Source organism: Salvelinus fontinalis, chromosome 39, assembly GCF_029448725.1.
Source record: "Salvelinus fontinalis isolate EN_2023a chromosome 39, ASM2944872v1, whole genome shotgun sequence".
In the NCBI taxonomy this organism is placed as follows: domain Eukaryota; kingdom Metazoa; phylum Chordata; class Actinopteri; order Salmoniformes; family Salmonidae; genus Salvelinus; species Salvelinus fontinalis.
In genome coordinates this window covers 357180-376119 of record NC_074703.1, presented here as the reverse complement: position 1 = coordinate 376119, position 18940 = coordinate 357180, and the positions used below count along the sequence as shown (strand labels likewise).

Here is an 18940-nt window from a genome sequence, read left to right as displayed (position 1 = left end):
TGGTGTGAGTAGATATGGTGTGAGTAGATATGATGTGAATAGATATGATGTGAGTAGATATGGTGTGAGTAGATATGGTGTGAATAGATATGATGTGAATAGATATGATGTGAATAGATATGGTGTGAATAGACATGATGTGAATAGATATGATGTGAATAGATATGGTGTGAATAGATATGATGTGAGTAGATATGGTGTGAGTAGATATGGTGTGAGTAGATATGGTGTGAGTCCTACTGTAGATACGGACTACAGTCAGATGGACATTACATGTTGTTATTCCCATCTGCAGGAATAACTAACGGAGAGTTTTTACAAATCGGAGCAAACCTGTAGTCAAAAGTAATGCCGCAGCCCGTGGAAGCATATAACCCACATAACCCACCTAACCCACCTAACCCACCTAACCCACCTAACCCATATAACCCACCTAACCCATATAACCCACCTAACCCACCTAACCCATATAACCCACATAACCCACCTAACCCATATAACCCACATAACCCATATAACCCACATAACCCACATAAACCATATAACCCATATAACCCACCTAACCCATATAACCCACATAACCCATATAACCCACCTAACCCACATAACCCATATAACCCACATAACCCATATAACCCACCTAACCCATATAACCCACCTAACCCATATAACCCACATAACCCACCTAACCCACCTAACCCACCTAACCCACCTAACCCACATAACCCACCTAACCCATATAACCCATCTAACCCATATAACCCACCTAACCCATATAACCCACATAACCCATATAACCCACATAACCCATATAACCCACCTAACCCATATAACCCACCTAACCCATATAACCCACATAACCCACCTAACCCATATAACCCACATAACCCACCTAACCCATATAACCCACATAACCCACCTAACCCACATAACCCACCTAACCCACATAACCCACCTAACCCACATAACCCATATAACCCACCTAACCCACCTAACCCACCTAACCCACATAACCCACCTAACCCATATAACCCACCTAACCCACCTAACCCACATAACCCACCTAACCCACCTAACCCACATAACCCATATAACCCACATAACCCATATAACCCACATAACCCACCTAACCCACATAACCCACCTAACCCACATAACCCACCTAACCCACATAACCCACCTAACCCACATAACCCACATAACCCACATAACCCACATAACCCACCTAACCCACATAACCCACATAACCCACCTAACCCACATAACCCACCTAACCCACATAACCCACCTAACCCACATAACCCACCTAACCCACATAACAAGCATACAGCTGGAATGGATTCAGAACAAGAATGTGAAAGTCCTTGAGTGGCCCGGCCAAAGCCCAGACTTGAATCCCATTGAAAATCTGTGGAAAGACTTGAAGATTGCTGTTCACTTTTTTTTTTTTACCATTTCCTTACTGAACATGCGCAAACCTGCACAGCAAATATAGGAGGTACCGCCAGGTGTATGTACTATATAGCCCGATTCTCTGGTACCGCCCGGAGGTACCGCCAGGTGTATGTACTATATAGCCCGATTCTCTGGTACCGCCCGGAGGTACCGCCAGGTGTATGTACTATATAGCCCGATTCTCTGGTACCGCCCGGAGGTACCGCCAGGTGTATGTACTATATAGCCCGATTCTCTGGTACCGCCCGGAGGTACCGCCGCCAGGTGTATGTACTATATAGCCCGATTCTCTGGTACCGCCCGGAGGTACCGCCAGGTGTATGTACTATATAGCCCGATTCTCTGGTACCGCCCGGAGGTACCGCCAGGTGTATGTACTATATAGCCCGATTCTCTGGTACCGCCCGGAGGTACCGCCAGGTGTATGTACTATATAGCCCGATTCTCTGGTACCGCCCGGAGGTACCGCCAGGTGTATGTACTATATAGCCCGATTCTCTGGTACCGCCCGGAGGTACCGCCAGGTGTATGTACTATATAGCCCGATTCTCTGGTACCGCCCGGAGGTACCGCCAGGTGTATGTACTATATAGCCCGATTCTCTGGTACCGCCCGGAGGTACCGCCAGGTGTATGTACTATATAGCCCGATTCTCTGGTACCGCCCGGAGGTACCGCCAGGTGTATGTACTATATAGCCCGATTCTCTGGTACCGCCCGGAGGTACCGCCAGGTGTATGTACTATATAGCCCGATTCTCTGGTACCGCCCGGAGGTACCGCCGCCAGGTGTATGTACTATATAGCCCGATTCTCTGGTACCGCCCGGAGGTACCGCCAGGTGTATGTACTATATAGCCCGATTCTCTGGTACCGCCCGGAGGTACCGCCAGGTGTATGTACTATATAGCCCGATTCTCTGGTACCGCCCGGAGGTACCGCCAGGTGTATGTACTATATAGCCCGATTCTCTGGTACCGCCCGGAGGTGCCGCCAGGTGTATGTACTATATAGCCCGATTCTCTGGTACCGCCCGGAGGTACCGCCAGGTGTATGTACTATATAGCCCGATTCTCTGGTACCGCCCGGAGGTACCGCCAGGTGTATGTACTATATAGCCCGATTCTCTGGTACCGCCCGGAGGTACCGCCAGGTGTATGTACTATATAGCCCGATTCTCTGGTACCGCCCGGAGGTGCCGCCAGGTGTATGTACTATATAGCCCGATTCTCTGGTACCGCCCGGAGGTACCGCCAGGTGTATGTACTATATAGCCCGATTCTCTGGTACCGCCCGGAGGTACCGCCAGGTGTATGTACTATATAGCCCGATTCTCTGGTACCGCCCGGAGGTACCGCCAGGTGTATGTACTATATAGCCTGATTCTCTGGTACAGCCCGGAGGTACCGCCAGGTTTATGTACTATATAGCCCGATTTTCTGGTACCGCCCGGAGGTACCGCCAGGTGTATGTAGTATATAGCCCGATTCTCTGGTACCGCCCGGAGGTGCCGCCAGGTGTATGTACTATATAGCCCGATTCTCTGGTACCGCCCGGAGGTACCGCCAGGTGTATGTACTATATAGCCCGATTCTCTGGTACCGCCCGGAGGTGCCGCCATGTGTATGTACTATATAGCCCGATTCTCTCGCAAATGTCCAATCGTACAGCCCGGAGGTGCCGCCAGGTGTATGTACTATATAGCCCGATTCTCTCCCAAATGTCCAATCATACAGCCCGGAGGTGCCGCCAGGTGTATGTACTATATAGCCCGATTCTCTCCCAAATGTCCAATCGTACAGCCCGGAGGCGCCGCCAGGTGTATGTACTATACTGATTACTAGTTCACTAGGATTTGGCTGGACTGAATCGTACCGCCCGGAGGTGCCGCCAGGTGTATGTACTATACTGTTTACTAGTTCACTAGGATTTGGCTGGACTGAATCCTACCGCCCGGAGGTGCCGCCAGGTGTATGTACTATACTGATTACTAGTTCACTAGGATTTGGCTGGACTGAATCGTACCGCCCGGAGGCGCCGCCAGGTGTATGTACTATACTGATTACTAGTTCACTAGGATTTGGCTGGACTGAATCGTACCGCCCGGAGGCGCCGCCAGGTGTATGTACTATACTGATTACTAGTTCACTAGGATTTGGCTGGACTGAATCGTACCGCCCGGAGGCGCCGCCCGGTGTATGTACTATACTGATTACTAGTCCACTAGGATTTGGCTGGACTGAATCGTACCGCCCGGAGGCGCCGCCAAGTGTATGTACTATACTGTTTACTAGTTCACTAGGATTTGGCTGGACTGAATCGTACCGCCCGGAGGTGCCGCCAGGTGTATGTACTATACTGTTTACTAGTTCACTAGGATTTGGCTGGACTAAATCGTACCGCCCGGAGGCGCCGCCAGGTGTATATACTATACTGATTACTAGTTCACTAGGATTTGGCTGGACTGAATCGTACCGCCCCGAGGTGCCGCCAGGTGTATGTACTATACTGTTTACTAGTTCACTAGGATTTGGCTGGACTGAATCGTACCGCCCGGAGGCGCCGCCAGGTGTATGTACTATACTGTTCACTAGGATTTAGCTGGACTGAATCGTACCGCCCGGAGGCGCCGCCAGGTGTATGTACTATACTGATTACTAGTTCACTAGGATTTGGCTGGACTGAATCGTACCGCCCGGAGGCGCCGCCAGGTGTATGTACTATACTGTTTACTAGTTCACTAGGATTTGGCTGGACTGAATCGTACCGCCCGGAGGCGCCGCCAGGTGTATGTACTATACTGTTCACTAGGATTTGGCTGGACTGAATCGTACCGCCCGGAGGCGCCGCCAGGTGTATGTGCTATACTGATTACTAGTTCACTAGGATTTGGCTGGACTGAATCGTACCACCCGGAGGTGCCGCCAGGTGTATGTACTATACTGTTTACTAGGTCACTAGGATTTGGCTGGACTGAATCGTACCGCCCGGAGGTGCCGCCAGGTGTATGTACTATACTGATTACTAGTTCACTAGGATTTGGCTGGACTGAATCGTACCGCCCGGAGGCGCCGCCAGGTGTATGTACTATACTGTTCACTAGGATTTGGCTGGACTGAATCGTACCGCCCGGAGGCGCCGCCAGGTGTATGTACTATACTGATCACTAGTTCACTAGGATTTGGCTGGACTGAATCGTACCGCCCGGAGGCGCCGCCAGGTGTATGTACTATACTGTTTACTAGTTCACTAGGATTTGGCTGGACTGAATCGTACCACCCGGAGGTGCCGCCAGGTGTATGTACTATACTGATTACTAGTTCACTAGGATTTGGATGGACTGAATCGTACCGCCCGGAGGCGCCGCCAGGTGTATGTACTATACTGTTTACTAGTTCACTAGGATTTGGCTGGACTGAATCGTACCGCCCGGAGGCGCCGCCAGGTGTATGTACTATACTGTTTACTAGTTCACTAGGATTTGGCTGGACTGAATCGTACCACCCGGAGGTGCCGCCAGGTGTATGTACTATACTGATTACTAGTTCACTAGGATTTGGCTGGACTGAATCGTACCGCCCGGAGGCGCCGCCAGGTGTATGTACTATACTGTTTACTAGTTCACTAGGATTTGGCTGGACTGAATCGTACCGCCCGGAGGCGCCGCCAGGTGTATGTACTATACTGTTTACTAGTTCACTAGGATTTGGCTGGACTGAATCGTACCACCCGGAGGTGCCGCCAGGTGTATGTACTATACTGTATACTAGTTCACTAGGATTTGGCTGGACTGAATCGTACCGCCCGGAGGCGCCCGCCAGGTGTATGTACTATACTGTTTACTAGTTCACTAGGATTTGGCTGGACTGAATCGATGGGAAAGTATCTCCAATGGTTAAAATCCTGTAGTGTGTTTCAGCCTCAAAATGTGTCTTTACAACAATACAGGATAGATGATGATGAGGAGGAGGAGGAGGTGGAGGTGGAGGAAGAGGAGCAGGAAGAGGAGGAGGAGGTGGAGGAAGATGAGGAGGAGGTGGAGGAGGGAGAGGAGGAGGTGGAGGAAGATGAGGAAGAGGAGGAGGAAGAGGAGGAGGAAGAGGAGGAGGAGCAGGTGGAGGAGGAGGAAGAGGAGGAGGAGGAGGAGGTGGAGGAGGGAGAGGAGGAGGAGGAGGAAGATGAGGAGGAGGAAGAGGAGGAGGAAGAGGAGGAGGTGGAGGAGGGAGAGGAGGTGGAGGAGAAGAAGGTGGAGGAGGAGGAAGATGAGGAGGAGGAAGAGGAGGAGGAGGAAGAGGAGGAGGAGCAGGTGGAGGAGGAGGAAGATGAGGAGGAGGAAGAGGAGGAGGATGTGGAGGAGGAAGAGGAGGAGGAGCAGGTGGAGGAGGAGGAAGAGGAGGAGGAGCAGGTGGAGGAGGAGGAGGTGGAGGAGGTAGATGATCCATTCAGATTCTAAAACAGTTCCATTTGTATCTGGTGAGAGACAAGGCTCTTTGACTTTGGTCTGAAGTCTGTGAGCTGCACCGGCACAGTGAAGCCCCCCTCACAGTGAAGCCCCCCTCACAGTGACGGCCCCCTCACAGTGACGTCCCCCTCACAGTGAAGCCCCCCTCACAGTGAAGCCCCCCTCACAGTGAAGCCCCCCTCACAGTGAAGCCCCCCCTCACAGTGACGTCCCCCTCACAGTGACGTCCCCCTCACAGTGAAGCCCCCCTCACCACTTCAGCCTTAACGACATGATTGTGGAGTATATTGTCCGTCTGTCATGTTGCTAACTGAAGACTGAACACAGACCTTAAGAGCCCTGTTTCAGCGGATAGAAATGGAAGTGTTTCAGTACCTGTCTCTCTCTCAGTCCCTAAACCTCAGATGACCCAGACATCATATTGCCCTCAGACTATTTCCACTATGGAAGGACCTCTGTGGCTTGGCAGCAGCTCAGAGTTCAACACACTCAAAGAAGCTCTACTTTCTCTACCACGTTAAGAAGCTCTACTTTCCCTACCAGGTTAAGAAGCTCTACTTTCTCTACCACGTTAAGAAGCTCTACTTTCTCTACCACGTTAAGAAGCTCTACTTTCTCTACCACGTTAAGAAGCTCTACTTTCTCTACCGCGTTAAGAAGCTCTACTTTCTCTACCACGTTAAGAAGCTCTACTTTCTCTACCACGTTAAGAAGCTCTACTTTCTCTACCGCGTTAAGAAGCTCTACTTTCTCTACCACGTTAAGAGAGCTCTACTTTCTCTACCATGTTAAGAAGCTCTACTTTCTCTACCACGTTAAGAGAGCTCTACTTTCTCTACCACGTTAAGAGAGCTCTACTTTCCCTACCATGTTAAGAAGCTCTACTTTCTCTACCATGTTAAGAAGCTCTACTTTCCCTACCACGTTAAGAAGCTCTACTTTTCCTACCACGTTAAGAAGCTCTACTTTCTCTACCACGTTAAGAAGCTCTACTTTCTCTACCAAGTTAAGCTCTACTTTCCCTACCACGTTAAGAAGCTCTACTTTCCCTACCACGTTAAGAAGCTCTACTTTCTCTACGACGTTAAGCTCTACTTTCCCTACTGCGTTAAGAAGCTCTACTTTCCCTATCGCGTTAAGAAGCTCTACTTTCCCTATCGTGTTAAGAAGCTCTACTTTCCCTACCGCGTTAAGAAGCTCTACTTTCCCTACCGCGTTAAGAAGCTCTACTTTCTCTACCATGTTAAGAAGCTCTACTTTCCCTACCGCGTTAAGAAGCTCTACGTTCCCTACTGCGTTAAGAAGCTCTACTTTCTCTACCATGTTAAGAAGCTCTACTTTCTCTACCGCGTTAAGAAGCTCTACTTTCCCTACCATGTTAAGAAGCTCTACTTTCCCTACCACGTTAAGAAGCTCTACTTTCCCTACCGTGTTAAGAAGCTCTACTTTCTCTACCACGTTAAGAGAGCTCTACTTTCCCTATCGTGTTAAGAAGCTCTACTTTCCCTACCACGTTAAGAAGCTCTACTTTCCCTACCGCGTTAAGAGGCTCTACTTTCTCTATCACGTTAAGAAGCTCTACTTACCCTACCACGTTAAGAAGCTCTACTTTCCCTACCGCGTTAAGAAGCTATACTTTCCCTACCGCGTTAAGAAGCTATACTTCCCCTATCGTGTTAAGAAGCTCTACTTTCCCTATCGTGTTAAGAAGCTCTACTTTCTCTACCACGTTAAGAAGCTCTACTTTCCCTACTGCGTTAAGAAGCTCTACTTTCTCTACCATGTTAAGAAGCTCTACTTTCTCTACCGCGTTAAGAAGCTCTACTTTCCCTACCATGTTAAGAAGCTCTACTTTCCCTACTGCGTTAAGAGAGCTCTACTTTCTCTACCACGTTAAGAAGCTCTACTTTCTCTACCACGTTAAGAAGCTCTACTTTCTCTATCACGTTAAGAAGCTCTACTTTCTCTACCACGTTAAGAAGCTCTACGTTCCCTACTGCGTTAAGAAGCTCTACTTTCTCTACCACGTTAAGAAGCTCTACGTTCCCTACTGCGTTAAGAAGCTCTACTTTCTCTACCACGTTAAGAAGTCGTTCTTTTTCTACCTCGTTGCACAGAGTTAACTACAGCTTACAATCATAGGAAAATGTTGCCTGAGTCGTAAAATAAGCAGACAGACATCCTTAAAACGTGTTATTCCAGACTGTCGCCAAACCACGAGAGGGGAGGGACTGGATTCCACAACATCACTCAGTAAATATCTTTGTAAAATATAATAATTCCCTCTGATTCAGACAACTGATTCCTGGATTCTGACCGTCTGAAGTCAGTGAGAGTGTGTCAGATCTCCTCCTGGCTCTGAATGTGAAACTCCCCGTCTCTCCTAGACTCCTAGCAGGTCAGTGATCTGGGTTAGAGTTAAAGAGAAACTCCCTGTCTCTCCTAGACTCCTAGCAGGTCAGTGATCTGGGTTAGAGTTAAAGAGAAACTCCCTGTCTCTCCTAGACTCCTAGCAGGTCAGTGATCTGGGTTAGAGTTAAAGAGAAACTCCCTGTCTCTCCTAGACTCCTAGCAGGTCAGTGATCTGGGTTAGAGTTAAAGAGAAACTCCCTGTCTCTCTTAGACTCCTAGCAGGTCAGTGATCTGGGTTAGAGTTAGTTAAAGAGAAACTCCCTGTCTCTCCTAGACTCCTAGCAGGTCAGTGATCTGGGTTAGAGTTAGTTAAAGAGAAACTCCCTGTCTCTCCTAGACTCCTAGCAGGTCAGTGATCTGGGTTAGAGTTAAAGAGAAACTCCCTGTCTCTCCTAGACTCCTAGCAGGTCAGTGATCTGGGTTAGAGTTAAAGAGAAGCTCCCTGTCTCTCCTAGACTCCTGGCAGGTCAGTGATCTGGGTTAGTTAGTTAAAGAGAAACTCCCTGTCTCTCCTAGACTCCTAGCAGGTCAGTGATCTGGGTTAGAGTTAAAGAGAAACTCCCTGTCTCTCCTAGACTCCTAGCAGGTCAGTGATCTGGGTTAGAGTTAAAGAGAAACTCCCTGTCTCTCCTAGACTCCTAGCAGGTCAGTGATCTGGGTTAGAGTTAAAGAAAAACTCCCTGTCTCTCCTAGACTCCTAGCAGGTCAGTGATCTGGGTTAGAGTTAAAGAGAAACTCCCTGTCTCTCCTAGACTCCTAGCAGGTCAGTGATCTGGGTTAGAGTTAGTTAAAGAGAAACTCCCTGTCTCTCCTAGACTCCTAGCAGCTCAGTGATCTGGGTTAGAGTTAGTTAAAGAGAAACTCCCTGTCTCTCCTAGACTCCTAGCAGGTCAGTGATCTGGGTTAGAGTTAAAGAGAAACTCCCTGTCTCTCCTAGACTCCTAGCAGGTCAGTGATCTGGGTTAGAGTTAAAGAGAAACTCCCTGTCTCTCCTAGACTCCTAGCAGGTCAGTGATCTGGGTTAGAGTTAAAGAGAAACTCCCTGTCTCTCCTAGACTCCTAGCAGGTCAGTGATCTGGGTTAGAGTTAAAGAGAAACTCCCTGTCTCTCCTAGACTCCTAGCAGGTCAGTGATCTGGGTTAGTTAAAGAGAAACTCCCTGTCTCTCCTAGACTCCTAGCAGGTCAGTGATCTGGGTTAGAGTTAAAGAGAAACTCCCTGTCTCTCCTAGACTCCTAGCAGGTCAGTGATCTGGGTTAGAGTTAAAGAGAAACTCCCTGTCTCTCCTAGACTCCTAGCAGGTCAGTGATCTGGGTTAGTTAAAGAGAAACTCCCTGTCTCTCCTAGACTCCTAGCAGGTCAGTGATCTGGGTTAGAGTTAAAGAGAAACTCCCTGTCTCTCCTAGACTCCTAGCAGGTCAGTGATCTGGGTTAGAGTTAAAGAGAAACTCCCTGTCTCTCCTAGACTCCTAGCAGATCAGTGATCTGGGTTAGAGTTAAAGAGAAACTCCCTGTCTCTCCTAGACTCCTAGCAGGTCAGTGATCTGGGTTAGAGTTAAAGAGAAACTCCCTGTCTCTCCTAGACTCCTAGCAGGTCAGTGATCTGGGTTAGAGTTAAAGAGAAACTCCCTGTCTCTCTTAGGGGTTAAGGGTTAAGGGTTAGGGGTTAAGGGTTAAGCGTTAAGGGTTAAGGGTTAGGGGTTAAGGGTTAGGGGTTAAGGGTTAGGGGTTAAGGGTTAAGGGTTAGGGGTTAAGGGTTAAGGGTTAAGGGTTAAGGGTTAGGGGTTAAGGGTTAAGGGTTAAGGGTTAAGGGTTAGGGGTTAGAGGTTAAGGGTTAGGGGTTAAGGGTTAGGGGTTAAGGGTTAGGGGTTAAGGGTTAGGGGTTAAGGGTTAAGGGTATGTGATACAGGAACTCACCTTCTTCTTGGCAGAGTGCTGCAGCAGGGTTAGGGTTAGGGGTTAGAGGTTAGGGGTTAGGGGTACAGGAACTCACCTTCTTCTTGGCAGAGTGCTGCAGCAGGGTTAGGGTTAGGGGTTAGAGGTTAGGGGTTAGGGGTACAGGAACTCACCTTCTTCTTGGCAGAGTGCTGCAGCAGTTCGTTGATCTGGACCTTGTCCTGCTGCAGTCTCCTCTTCATCAGTTTAGAACAGTTCACATTGACCGCCTCCAGGATGTGGGAGGAGTTATATTCTACGAAGGGCCGGCTGTCAATCAACAACACGCTGTCCAGACCCCCCTCCAGCAGGGCAACCAGCCCTTCGGCCCTGATGGGACGCACCGAGCCCGGTCTGGTCTCGGATGCCGCGCCTGATACAGGCCCTGAACCTTTGACTCCAGTCCCAGCTCGGGGTCCGTTCCCCACCCCAGGTCCAATCCCAACCCCTCCAGCTCCATGAGCTCCGGCTGCAGTCCCAAAACCAGTCCCTCCGGTCTCAGCTCCAGTGCAGGCTCCCACTCCCACTCCCATGCCCACGGGACGTTCCGACATGACGACACCTTATTAATCCCTTTCTCACAGCCCCTCCTCCTCCTCTTCCTCCCTCCTCCTCTTCCCCTTAGGCGGGCTAGCGGTCCAGTGACACGACGAAGCCCTCAGGAGATGAACAGACCCATTGTGTAGGCTGAGTATGACGGCATCCTGATGGAGCTTGGCAGCACAGCCCAGAGAGAGAGAGAGAGAGAGACAGAGAGGGGGAGAGAGGGGGAGAGAGAGAGAGAAACAGAGAGAGAGAGAGAGAGACAGAGAGAGAGACAGAGAGAGAGGGAGGAGAGAGAGAGAGAGAGAGAGATAGTGAAACAGAGAGAGAGAGAGAGAGACAGAGAGAGAGAGAGAGAGAGAGAGAGAGAGAGAGACAGAGAGGGGGAGAGAGATAGAGAAACAGAGAGAGAGAGAGACAGAGAGACAGAGAGAGAGAGAGAGGGAGGAGAGAGAGAGAGAGAGAGAGAGAGAGAGAGAGAGAGAGAGACAGAGAAACAGAGAGAGAGAGAGAGAGAGGGAGGAGAGAGAGGGAGGAGAGAGAGACGCCTCTCTCTGGCCCTAAAGGACTAAAAACCTAAACCCCACTATCCTTCTTGTGCCTCTGTTTGTGTGAACCAGTGTTCATGTGTGTTCATGTGTGTGTGAACGTGTGTTCATGTGTGTGTGTGTGTGTGTGTGTGTGTGTGTGTGTGTGTACGTGTGTTCATGTGTGTGTGTGTGTGTGTGTGTGTGAGGAGGGGGAGGGGCGGTCTCTTTCACACCATTGCAGGAGCGGAACAAAGGAAGGCTTTTCTCGTGGTCTGGCTGACGATTACATCATCATGAACCTCACTCCTCCATTTATATTGTAGAGCTGATCAGCCTGGGGAGGAGAGGAGAGGAGAGGAGAGAGAGAGAGAGAGAGAGAGAGAGAGAGGAGAGGAGAGGAGAGAGAGACAGAGAGAGACAGAGAGAGACAGTGAGAGAGAGAGGAGAGAGAGACAGAGAGAGACAGAGAGAGACAGAGAGAGACAGAGAGAGAGAGAGAGAGAGAGATAGAGAGAGAGAGAGCGAGAGAGAGAGAGAGAGAGAGAGAGAGAGAGAGAGAGAGAGAGAGGAGGGGAGGGGAGGGGAGGGGAGGGGAGAGGAGACGAGAAAGGGAGAGAATTAGACCAACTACAGGCCTGGAACATGTTCTGGTTTCATAATAACGGACCTGTTCCCTCCAGGTCCCTCCAGGTTACTGTTCCCACCAGGTAACTGTCCCCACTAGGTTACTGTTCCCTCCAGGTCCCTCCAGGTTACTGTTCCCACCAGGTCCCTCCAGGTTACTGTTCCCACCAGGTAACTGTCCCCACTAGGTTACTGTTCCCTCCAGGTCCCTCCAGGTTACTGTTCCCACCAGGTAACTGTCCCCACTAGGTTACTGTTCCCACCAGGTTACTGTCCCCACTAGGTTACTGTTCCCACCAGGTTACTGTTCCCACCAGGTTACTGTCCCCACTAGGTAACTGTTCCCACCAGGTTACTGTTCCCACCAGGTAACTGTTCCCACCAGGTTACTGTTCCCACCAGGTTACTGTTCCCACCAGGTTACTGTTCCCACCAGGATACTGTTCCCACCAGGTTACTGTTCCCACCAGGATACTGTTCCCACCAGGTTACTGTTCCCACCAGGTTACTGTTCCCACCAGGTTACTGTTCCCTCCAGGTTACTGTTCCCACCAGGTTACTGTTCCCTCCAGGTTACTGTTCCCTCCAGGTTACTGTTCCCACCAGGTTACTGTTCCCACTAGGTTACTGTTCCCACCAGGTTACTGTTCCCACCAGGTTACTGTTCCCTCCAGGTTACTGTTCCCACCAGGTTACTGTTCCCACCAGGTTACTGTTCCCACCAGGTTACTGTTCCCACCAGGTTACTGTTCCCACCAGGTTACTGTTCCCTCCAGGTTACTGTTCCCACCAGGTACTGTTCCCACCAGGTCCCACCAGGTTACTGTTCCCTCCAGGTTACTGTTCCCTCCAGGTCCCACCAGGTTACTGTTCCCTCCAGGTCCCACCAGGTTACTGTTCCCTCCAGGTCCCTCCAGGTTACTGTTCCCTCCAGGTCCCTCCAGGTTACTGTTCCCACCAGGTACTGTTCCCACCAGGTCCCACCAGGTTACTGTTCCCTCCAGGTCCCACCAGGTTACTGTTCCCTCCAGGTCCCACCAGGTTACTGTTCCCTCCAGGTCCCTCCAGGTTACTGTTCCCTCCAGGTCCCTCCAGGTTACTGTTCCCTCCAGGTTACTGTTCCCACCAGGTTACTGTTCCCACTAGGTTACTGTTCCCACTAGGTTACTGTTCCCACCAGGTTACTGTTCCCTCCAGGTTACTGTTCCCTCCAGGTTACTGTTCCCTCCAGGTTACTGTTCCCACCAGGTTACTGTTCCCTCCAGGTTACTGTTCCCTCCAGGTCCCACCAGGTCCCACCAGGTTACTGTTCCCACTAGGTTACTGTTCCCACTAGGTTACTGTTCCCACCAGGTTACTGTTCCCTCCAGGTTACTGTTCCCACCAGGTCCCTCCAGGTTACTGTTCCCTCCAGGTTACTGTCCCCACTAGGTTACTGTTCCCACCAGGTTACTGTCCCCACCAGGTTACTGTTCCCACCAGGTTACTGTTCCCACCCGGTTACTGTTCCCACCAGGTTACTGTCCCCACCAGGTTACTGTTCCCACCAGGTTACTGTTCCCACCAGGTTACTGTTCCCACCAGGTTACTGTTCCCACCAGGTTACTGTTCCCTCCAGGTCCCACCAGGTTACTGTTCCCACCAGGTTACTGTTCCCTCCAGGTCCCACCAGATAACTGTTCCCACCAGGTTACTGTTCCCTCCAGGTCCCACCAGGTAACTGTTCCCTCCAGGTCCCACCAGGTTACTGTTCCCACCAGGTTACTGTTCCCTCCAGGTTACTGTTCCCTCCAGGTCCCACCAGGTTACTGTTCCCTCCAGGTTACTGTTCCCTCCAGGTTACTGTTCCCTCCAGGTTACTGTTCCCACCCGGTTACTGTTCCCTCCAGGTTACTGTTCCCTCCAGGTTACTGTTCCCTCCAGGTTACTGTTCCCACCAGGTTACTGTTCCCACCAGGTCCCACCAAGTTACTGTTCCCTCCAGGTTACTGTTCCCTCCAGGTTACTGTTCCCTCCAGGTTACTGTTCCCACCAGGTTACTGTTCCCACCAGGTTACTGTTCCCTCCAGGTTACTGTTCCCTCCAGGTTACTGATCCCTCCAGGTTACTGTTCCCTCCAGGTTACTGTTCCCTCCAGGTTACTGTTCCCACCAGGTCCCACCAGGTTACTGTTCCCACCAGGTTACTGTTCCCTCCAGGTTACTGATCCCTCCAGGTTACTGTTCCCACCAGGTTACTGTTCCCACCAGGTTACTGTTCCCACCAGGTCCCACCAGGTTACTGTCCCCTCCAGGTTACTGTTCCCACCAGGTTACTGTTCCCTCCAGGTTACTGTCCCCACTAGGTTACTGTTCCCTCCAGGTTACTGTTCCCTCCAGGTTACTGTTCCCACCAGGTTACTGTTCCCTCCAGGTTACTGTTCCCACCAAGTTACTGTTCCCTCCAGGTTACTGTTCCCACCAGGTTACTGTTCCCACCAGGTTACTGTTCCCACCAGGTTACTGTTCCCTCCAGGTTACTGTCCCCTCCAGGTTACTGTTCCCACCAGGTTACTGTTCCCACCAGGTTACTGTTCCCACCAGGTTACTGTTCCCACCAGGTTACTGTTCCCTCCAGGTTACTGTTCCCACCAGGTTACTGTTCCCACCAGGTTACTGTTCCCACCAGGTCCCACCAGGTTACTGTTCCCACTAGGTTACTGTTCCCTCCAGGTTACTGTTCCCTCCAGGTTACTGTTCCCTCCAGGTTACTGTTCCCACTAGGTTACTGTTCCCACTAGGTTACTGTTCCCACCAGGTTACTGTTCCCACCAGGTTACTGTTCCCACTAGGTTACTGTTCCCACCAGGTTACTGTTCCCACCAGGTTACTGTTCCCTCCAGGTTACTGTTCCCACCAGGTTACTGTTCCCACCAGGTTACTGTTCCCACCAGGTTACTGTTCCCACCAGGTTACTGTTCCCACCAGGTTACTGGTCCCACCAGGTTACTGGTCCCTCCAGGTTACTGTTCCCTCCAGGTTACTGTTCCGTCCAGGTTACTGTTCCCACTATGTTACTGTTCCCACTATGTTACTGTTCCCACCAGGTTACTGTTCCCACCAGGTTACTGTTCCCACCAGGTTACTGTTCCCACCAGGTCCCACCAGGTTACTGTTCCCTCCAGGTTACTGTTCCCACCAGGTTACTGTTCCCACCAGGTTACTGTTCCCACCAGGTTACTGTTCCCACCAGGTTACTGTTCCCACCAGGTTACTGTTCCCACCAGGTTACTGTTCCCTCCAGGTTACTGTTCCCTCCAGGTTACTGTTCCCTCCAGGTTACTGTTCCCACCAGGTTACTGTTCCCTCCAGGTTACTGTTCCCACCAGGTTACTGTTCCCTCCAGGTTACTGTTCCCTCCAGGTTACTGTTCCCTCCAGGTTACTGTTCCCTCCAGGTTACTGTTCCCTCCAGGTTACTGTTCCCACTATGTTACTGTTCCCACAAGGTTACTGTTCCCACCAGGTTACTGTTCCCACCAGGTTACTGTTCCCACCAGGTCCCACCAGGTTACTGTCCCCTCCAGGTTACTGTTCCCACCAGGTTACTGTTCCCAACAGGTTACTGTTCCCACCAGGTTACTGTTCCCACCAGGTTACTGTTCCCACCAGGTCCCACCAGGTTACTGTTCCCTCCAGGTTACTGTTCCCTCCAGGTTACTGTTCCCACCAGGTTACTGTTCCCTCCAGGTTACTGTTCCCACCAGGTTACTGTTCCCACCAGGTTACTGTTCCCACCAGGTCCCACCAGGTTACTGTTCCCACTAGGTTACTGTTCCCACCAGGTCCCACCAGGTTACTGTTCCCTCCAGGTTACTGTTCCCACCAGGTTACTGTTCCCACCAGGTTACTGTTCCCACCAGGTTACTGTTCCCACCAGGTTACTGTTCCCACCAGGTCCCACCAGGTTACTGTTCCCACTAGGTTACTGTTCCCACCAGGTTACTGTTCCCACCAGGTTACTGTTCCCACCAGGTTACTGTTCCCACCAGGTTACTGTTCCCACCAGGTTACTGTTCCCACCAGGTTACTGTTCCCTCCAGGTTACTGTTCCCACCAGGTTACTGTTCCCACCAGGTTACTGTTCCCTCCAGGTTACTGTTCCCACCAGGTTACTGTTCCCACCAGGTTACTGTTCCCACCAGGTTACTGTTCCCACCAGGTTACTGTTCCCACCAGGTTACTGTTCCCTCCAGGTTACTGTTCCCTCCAGGTTACTGTTCCCACCAGGTTACTGTTCCTACAAGGTCCCACCAGGTTACTGTTCCCTCCAGGTCCCACCAGGTTACTGTTCCCTCCAGGTCCCACCAGGTTACTGTTCCCTCCAGGTTACTGTTCCCTCCAGGTTACTGTTCCCTCCAGGTTACTGTTCCCTCCAGGTCCCTCCAGGTTACTGTTCCCTCCAGGTCCCTCCAAGTTACTGTTCCCTCCAGGTTACTGTTCCCTCCAGGACCCTCCAGGTTACTGTTCCCTCCAGGTTACTGTTCCAACTATGTTACTGTTCCCACCAGGTTACTGTTCCCACCAGGTTACTGTTCCCACCAGGTCCCACCAGGTTACTGTTCCCTCCAGGTTACTGTTCCCACCAGGTTACTGTTCCCTCCAGGTCCCTCCAGGTTACTGTTCCCTCCAGGTTACTGTTCCCACCAGGTTACTGTTTCCTCCAGGTTACTGTTCCCTCCAGGTTACTGATCCCACCAGGTTACTGTTCCCACCAGGTTACTGTTCCCTCCAGGTTACTGTTCCCTCCAGGTTACTGTTCCCACCAGGTACTGTTCCCACCAGGTTACTGTTCCCACCAGGTTACTGTTCCCACCAGGTTACTGTTCCCACCAGGTTACTGTTCCCTCCAGGTTACTGTCCCCTCCAGGTTACTGTTCCCTCCAGGTTACTGTTCCCACCAGGTTACTGTTCCCACCAGGTCCCACCAAGTTACTGTTCCCTCCAGGTTACTGTTCCCTCCAGGTTACTGTTCCCTCCAGGTTACTGTTCCCTCCAGGTTACTGTTCCCACCAGGTTACTGTTCCCTCCAGGTTACTGTTCCCTCCAGGTTACTGTTCCCTCCAGGTTACTGTTCCCACCAGGTTACTGTTCCCAATAGGTTACTGTTCCCTCCAGGTTACTGTTCCCACCAGGTTACTGTTCCCACCAGGTTACTGTTCCCACCAGGTCCCACCAGGTTACTGTTCCCACTAGGTTACTGTTCCCACCAGGTTACTGTTCCCACCAGGTTACTGTTCCCTCCAGGTTACTGTTCCCTCCAGGTTACTGTTCCCTCCAGGTTACTGTTCCCTCCAGGTTACTGTTCCCTCCAGGTTACTGTTCCCACCAGGTTACTGTTCCCACCAGGTTACTGTTCCCTCCAGGTTACTGTTCCCACTATGTTACTGTTCCCACCAGGTTACTGTTCCCTCCAGGTTACTGTTCCCTCCAGGTTACTGTTCCCACCAGGTTACTGTTCCCACCAGGTTACTGTTCCCACCAGGTTACTGTTCCCACCAGGTTACTGTTCCCGCCAGGTCCCACCAGGTTACTGTTCCCACCAGGTTACTGTTCCCACCAGGTTACTGTTCCCACCAGGTTACTGTTCCCACCAGGTTACTTTTCCCACCAGGTTACTGTTCCCACCAGGTCCCACCAGGTTACTGTTCCCACCAGGTTACTGTTCCCACCAGGTTACTGTTCCCACCAGGTTACTGTTCCCACCAGGTTACTGTTCCCACCAGGTTACTGTTCCCTCCAGGTTACTGTTCCCACCAGGTTACTGTTCCCACCAGGTTACTGGTCCCTCCAGGTTACTGTTCCCTCCAGGTTACTGTTCCCTCCAGGTTACTGTTCCCACTATGTTACTGTTCCCACCAGGTTACTGTTCCCACTAGGTTACTGTTCCCACCAGGTTACTGTTCCCACCAGGTTACTGTTCCCACCAGGTTACTGTTCCCTCCAGGTTACTGTTCCCTCCATGTTACTGTTCCCTCCAGGTTACTGTTCCCTCCAGGTTACTGTTCCCACCAGGTTACTGTTCCCACCAGGTTACTGTTCCCTCCAGGTTACTGTTCCCACTATGTTACTGTTCCCACCAGGTTACTGTTCCCTCCAGGTTACTGTTCCCACCAGGTTACTGTTCCCACCAGGTTACTGTTCCCACCAGGTTACTGTTCCCACCAGGTCCCACCAGGTTACTGTCCCCTCCAGGTTACTGTTCCCACCAGGTTACTGTTCCCACCAGGTTACTGTTCCCTCCAGGTTACTGTTCCCACCAGGTCCCACCAGGTTACTGTTCCCACCAGGTTACTGTTCCCACCAGGTTACTGTTCCCTCCAGGTTACTGTTCCCACCAGGTTACTGGTCCCTCCAGGTTACTGGTCCCTCCAGGTTACTGTTCCCTCCAGGTTACTGTTCCCTCCAGGTTACTGTTCCCACTATGTTACTGTTCCCACCAGGTTACTGTTCCCACCAGGTTACTGTTCCCACCAGGTTACTGTTCCCTCCAGGTTACTGTTCCCACCAGGTCCCACCAGGTTACTGTTCCCACCAGGTTACTGTTCCCACCAGGTTACTGTTCCCTCCAGGTCCCTCCAGGTTACTGTTCCCTCCAGGTTACTGTTCCCACCAGGTTACTGTTCCCTCCAGGTTACTGTTCCCTCCAGGTTACTGTTCCCTCCAGGTTACTGTTCCCACCAGGTTACTGTTCCCTCCAGGTTACTGTTCCCTCCAGGTTACTGTTCCCTCCAGGTTACTGTTCCCACCAGGTTACTGTTCCCACCAGGTTACTGTTCCCTCCAGGTTACTGTTCCCACTAGGTTACTGTTCCCTCCAGGTTACTGTTCCCTCCAGGTTACTGTTCCCTCCAGGTTACTGTTCCCACCAGGTTACTGTTCCCACCAGGTTACTGTTCCCACCAGGTTACTGTTCCCACCAGGTTACTGTTCCCATCAGGTTACT

At 51.2% G+C, this 18940-nt stretch overlaps 1 protein-coding gene and 1 long non-coding RNA gene across 11 annotated transcripts in view; one reads left to right on the top strand and one right to left on the bottom strand.

The window, feature by feature from the left end:
- Positions 1–18940, bottom strand: part of dusp16 (dual specificity phosphatase 16) — an 89456-nt gene that overhangs the window by 35207 nt on the left and 35309 nt on the right. For all 10 annotated transcript variants that reach the window (XR_008756857.1, XR_008756859.1, XR_008756861.1 and 7 more), the window contains exon 2: positions 10396–11668. Coding sequence is in view for 1 of the 10 variants with exons in the window: in XM_055905538.1 (XP_055761513.1) it covers positions 10396–10815 (420 nt within the window). In the remaining 9 variants the exon portion in view is untranslated. The remainder of the gene's footprint in view (positions 1–10395; positions 11669–18940) is intronic.
- LOC129838518 (uncharacterized) lies at positions 16787–17622 on the top strand. Its single transcript, XR_008756866.1, has 3 exons — positions 16787–16848; positions 17114–17361; positions 17430–17622. It is a non-coding gene; the product is annotated as an uncharacterized LOC129838518 (long non-coding RNA).